We start from the raw sequence: 6,000 nt of genomic DNA, 5'->3' as shown, positions 1-6,000 counted from the left end.
ATTCTCGCCAACACTGTACCTCAGGGATATCAAATTAGATATCTGCTTGTCTAATATCTAGAACAGTTAAGCAGTGACATAAGCTGTACACCATTTAACAAGGATGTTCTAGTAACAGAGGCCACCATACAATTTTTAATTAAAATTTTTGAAACTAGAAAGTCCTTGAAATGGTTTAAAGCAGCAGTCCCCAACCTTTTAAGCACCAGGGACTGGTGCTACTATAAGATAATGCCTGATGATCTGAGGTGGACTGAGGCAGTGATGCTAGTGCTGGGGAGCAGCTGCAAACACCGGTGAAGCTTCGCTCACCTCCTGCTGTGCAGTCCGTTCTTAACAAGCCACGGACCAGTACTGGTCCGCAGCCCGGGGGTTGGGGACCCATGGTTTAAAACACATGCAAACATCTGATAAGATGAAGAAGCTCACAGGTTTTTGGTATACAATTTATTCAGAGCATTTTACATCAAAATTATATTAGATTCAAATACATGGATGTACAATGACATATAAAACACTATACTTTCTAAAAGTTTATAATGCTGTTTATTTTTAGAATTAGCTGTGTGTTTGTAATTTGAGTCTAAAATGTATTGTTGCTATAAATGTGTTTACTGTTTCTACTTACTTCAATTTCACTGGTATTTAGAAACCATTCATAAGCCCACCTAGAATATACAATTATTACGTTTTAAATATTTTCATTCAAATGGGAAAGCCAATTCAGTGCTAAAGACATATGACATGATAGTTCTTTGTTACTACAGGTAATTTATTTAATGGCCCCAGCCTGCTGTTGAGAATGCTAGATGAGGGATCTGTATCTATTTCCTCCGCACTACACCCACAATTGACCAGAGTCAATATAAAAGGCTGGCTTGGAGTCCCTTCCTGCAATTGAGATTGTACTCTCAGTTTCCCCAAAGATGACTGGGAAGTCTAGATTATGTCCCAAGGTTTTGCCTCATCTTAGAAACCTATTTTAATGAACACTAATAAAATTTAACTTGTGGTTAGCATAACTGCAAAAAATAAGGCCTGCTTCAGAGCAATCACAAATGGAGGGAGGCTTGTGACAAATCAGACAACATGTACAGGTTCTGCGCCTGAGGAGAGCACAGAGGCAAGCTTTGTAAATCCTCTTGGCTGGGACTTGGCACTGGCCAAATCCCAATTCCTTAGGTCTAACTCTACAAAACCAGTGAGGAAAAGCAAGGCCAATGCTATAACAACATTCATTTCTTGGCTTCCCTTCATCACCCCTCCTTCCCATGCCATCGGTAGGCTCTAGATGCAGGATGGCTGGTCCCACAGGACACAGGTTAGCAGCATGAACAGCACGAGGTCAGCTTGCTTCCCCAAGGCAAAGTCATTCCCTTATGTAAACAGTAGGGACCAAGTAAATTGTCAACTGAAACCAAAACAGTAGGGAGACATCAATTTCAAATGGACAAGAAATACACCAAAATGGGGATAACGCTCAAATAAAACATTTTCAACTTCTTTTGTATTAATCACTTAATCCCCAACTAGGTCAATATTACATATTAAGATACCTTTCTAGTGGCAAACTGTTTTGACTACCATCTTAAATTCTTTTATAGTAACTATTTATAAAGTAGATGTTAACAGGCATGAAAGCCAATTTGGGGATAACTTTGACAAAACGGAACAAAAACCAAGATTTTACTCCTTTGTATATTAACCACATAGGGTATGAGTATAAAGTAACAAGTCCAGTGTAGGCTATAGCTTGTGCCGACAAAAACCTGAAACCAAAATGAGAGGAAATGCATTGCTCTGTCTCATGACCAAAGTCATCACTCAGACTGTTTTAGAGACTTTTATGGAAGAGGCTCCCGTAAGCCACTGTGGTAGAAGGGAAAATAACATGGTGAGGAGCCATCCAGCAATGGCAAATAGTACCCTGACCAAGGCAAGCGACAGTCTCTTTGGGTCTCTGCTTCTCACTAAAAAATGATGAGCACTGGATGTGATAACTCGTAAATGCTTTCTAGCGCCAACATTTTACAAAATTAGAAAATTATGCAGGGCTTCAAGCATGTACAGAATATCAGTATAGAATATTAAGCATCAGAAGGCTCACTGGGATGTCATTTTTTCAGATAAACAATATTAACAAGTCTTAAATAAAATAACAACCTTTCTATGAAAATAATAAATGAAATAGAGTACAGGGCCTGAAGAGTCAATGAGGAGAAGAAACCCGAAAAATTACAGCTTCATACACCATGAGCCACAGACTTATATCGTAGGCAAAAAACAAAAAGTCCGATGACGAAATGCATACATTATTGTCAATAAGATGCTGAACATATCATATACTGTATTACACATAAATACAAGTACATAAACAGAGTAACTTTTCATTTATTTATTTTTGTCCTCTCAAATACATTTAAAAAATAACATTTTAGACACAGAATCACAAATACACACAAAACAAAGCAGTAGTGCATGCTTGTTTCACAAAGGGTTTTCCCTTAATTCTTTCAGCTGCTTTGCATAAAATTCAAAGCTTTCCTGTTGAGGAGACAAAACAGGAGGTAGGTAAGATAAAATTACTAGCAAGAGGTGATGGTACAAAACTCAAAAATCATCAAGTATTGCAAAGTGGAAGCAAAGGCTGCTTGGCCCAAGGCAGCTGCGCCCCCTTCAGCACGCCTTTATGTTTCGTGAAATCACTCGTTAGAGGGCCCCAAATTCAGAGTTAGAGCTGGCACCAGGAACCCCCGCTGTGTTTGTGTGAGTGTGTATGTAGGTATTTTACCTGGGTATGGAAGGCTGAGGTATTTGAAATAAACATGGTGTCGTGCCTGTCGGTTCAATGACACAATAAAAAGTTCTGCATATATGATTCCTCTTATTAAACAGAACAAAATAAAACAAAACTTCCTCAGCAACTTACTAAATAGTAGAAAATATTTGCAAATCATATATGTGATGAGGGATTAATATCTAAAATATATTTAAAGAACTCATACAAATGTACAGCTGAAACGTATTGGATTTCGTTAACCAATGTCACCAAAAAATAAATAAATTTTTAAAAAATAATAAAATAAAAGAATTACTAAAAAAAAAAAAAAACCCTCATACAAATCGATAGCAAAAACACCAAACGATCTTATTTAAAAATGGACAGAAGATCTGAATAGAAATTTTTCCAATGAAGACATACAGATGGCCAATAGATAGATGCTCAATATTGCTAATCATCAGGGAAATGCAAATCAAATCCACAATGAGATACCACCTCACGCCTGTTAGAATGGCTATCATAAAAGACAAGAAACAAGTGTTGGAAAGAGAAGTCCTGTGCACTGTTGGTAGGAATGTAAACTGGCGCAACCACTGTGGAAAATGGTACAGAGCCTCCTCAAAAAATTAAAAACAGAACTACCTTATGACCCAGCAATTCTACTTCTGGGTACTTATCCAAAGAAAACAAAGATACTAATTCAAAAAGATATATGCGCCCCCATGTTCACTGCAGCGTTAGATGTGCTACGCACATACACACAGAGAAGAATACTGCTCATCCATAAAAAAGAATGAAATCTTGCCATTTGAAACAACATGGATAGATCTTGAGGGCATTATGCTAAGAGAAGTCAGACAGAAAAAAGTAAATTCTGTATAATCTCACTTAAATGTGGAATCTAAAAAACGAAACACAAAACCGAGCTCATAGATACAAAGAACAGATTGGTGGTTGCCTGAAATGGGAGGTGGGTGAAATGGGTGAAGGAGATCAAAAGGTACACGTTGCCAGTTATAAAATCAGTTAAATTACGGGATGTAATGTGTATCATGGTGCTTATTAGTTAATGATACTGTATTGCATATTTGAAAGTAGCTAGGGAAATTGTTCTTCAAAGTTCTCATCATAAGAAAAAATTTTGTAACTGCATATGGTGATGGATGTTAACTGGACTTATTGTGGTGTCTATCATTTTGCAATATATATAAATATCAAATCATTATATTGTACACCTGAAAGTAATACATTGTCATGTCAATTATACCTCAATAAAAAATGTCCTAAATGAAATTAAAACTTATTTAAAATGAATAAGCAATGAACAGTTCCATAATATACTTAGCTATTGAAATATAGGCCATTAAATCCTATTTCAAGTTGAAATGATGAGAAAACCACCCCAAGGACATTTGATAAATTCATACCTATAGCTGAAGGTCTGAGACTGATCTTGTAATTTAAATCTCAGCCCCAGAGGGCTATGTTCTCCCACAGCCAAACCCTCCCCTGAGGGTTCTTCACAGAGATCTAATCCTCATGTAATTAAGTATTCAACTATTTTTTTTACACATTATTATGAAGCATACATAAATCTGCAGAGGTAATTTTTTCCCCCTTAATTAAGAAATACTCACAGGAGGCTCAGTAAAAGGGACAGACTCTCCAGCATTCTTCAGCAAAACTGCGTAACGTTTTAGAAACAGATCATCCAATTTTATGTTCTTCGCAGTCAAATTTTCATACAGTGCTTTAGCAGATGGGACATCACTGTCCATGACTGAAAAAAAAGGATATTAATCGTAAGTAAAGACAACTTGTCTTCCTCTTTTCCCAAAATACTGGGCCATTAAGGGACTCCTTGATTCCCTGATCCCAAGGCAAAGGGATACTTAACTACCTTTAGCAAAAAGCCACACTCAGAATCTACAAGGTCCCTCACTCCTTTCCTCATACCTCTCATTTAGCATTATTCACTATAAGAGGAAAATGACAAATACGAGCATTTTAAAAGATCCATGATAGTGGCCACATACTAAAGTTCTCAACCAGATAGTAATCACATACCGTTCAACCCTCTTCTGCTTAAAACCACACTTTGAAATCAAGCTAATTTAGGGATTGTTGTGGTGACGGACATGTAAATTATGCAAAAATCTTTATAGCAAGACCAACTAAACAACATCACAAATACTTTCAATACATTCTTGTCATAAAATTAGCAAATATGAGGAATAAAGCTGACAAAAAATGTCTTTTACCAATATACATTAAAAATCTATATACATCTATAAAATATTAAGTTATACTAATATTCCACTTAAAAGAATGATGGAGCAGCCAGGAGCTAGGTTTAGCTGACTCTTCACTTGTGGCTGATTTGTAGAAATTTTCTTTTTAAGTTTACTGTGAAGATTATAAGGGCTCTGCTAACAATTACTGCTGGTGATTAACATCTAAGCACCTAACAACCCTACCCCCTACACTGATGCTCAACAACCAAGCCCAACTCTAGCAGCACCAGGGGAGAGCCTCCAAAATGGATGTAAGAAATTTAGGAATCAATCGAAGGATCTCCCAAAGGGAGGAAGGGTGGATGACTCACTAGCTCTCACTGGAGTTGAACAGATCTTTGCAGATTGGGTGAAGTCTATTTCCTCCATGTAAATTCTTTGTTTCCCACCCTAGGGGGCCAAATCATTTCCCTGTCACTGTCAAGGGCTCAGCTCAATCTCTACCATTGTCCCTTCTTGATCTCCCTGCTCTTCTCCCTCTTGATTCCCAAAGTGGGATCACACAATTTAGTTGGTTTTATGCAGTTTGACCCTATTTCATGTTATAGTTACTATTTAATACCTGCCAATTCCCCAATAGGAACGTTGAGAAGGTTTATGATTATAGCTCTGTTTTGAAATACATCATGTTCCCCTCATAGGGTGGAAAAAAGGAGAACCAATTTACTGATTCTGACTGAAATCTGTTGCCCTGCCAACAATAAAATCAAAAAAGCAATTCTTTACTCACCCCTTGTCTCAAGTGAGCAAATTAGTGGGTGGCAGATGGAGAGGTGATTAAAACTTAGAAATGCTAACATTTATCTTGATTACTAAGGAAACTTTAGACTGGTTCCCTTTCATATGTGATGGACTGGCAATCGGGGTATAAACTGCTTAAGACTGGAATTTGAACTGTGACTTAAGGGAAAACCCTGGATCCCA

General features: G+C 37.2%; 1 protein-coding gene across 1 annotated transcript in view; it reads right to left on the bottom strand.

Moving 5' to 3' along the window:
• Window positions 1-432: 432 nt before the first annotated feature.
• The window catches only part of LRPPRC (leucine rich pentatricopeptide repeat containing), a 92,251-nt gene continuing 86,683 nt past the window's right edge, over window positions 433-6,000 (bottom strand). The window contains exons 37-38 of the mRNA XM_006909635.3: window positions 4,420-4,562; window positions 433-2,544 (exon numbers count right to left, since the gene is read on the bottom strand). Coding sequence (XP_006909697.1) covers window positions 2,488-2,544; window positions 4,420-4,562 — 200 coding nt within the window. The 3' untranslated portion in view covers window positions 433-2,487. The remainder of the gene's footprint in view (window positions 2,545-4,419; window positions 4,563-6,000) is intronic.

The sequence above is a fragment of the Pteropus alecto genome, unplaced genomic scaffold (genome assembly GCF_000325575.1).
Source record: "Pteropus alecto unplaced genomic scaffold, ASM32557v1 scaffold131, whole genome shotgun sequence".
NCBI lineage: Eukaryota > Metazoa > Chordata > Mammalia > Chiroptera > Pteropodidae > Pteropus > Pteropus alecto.
Note: the sequence above shows the minus strand (reverse complement) of the source record. Positions and strands in the feature narration are given on the sequence as shown.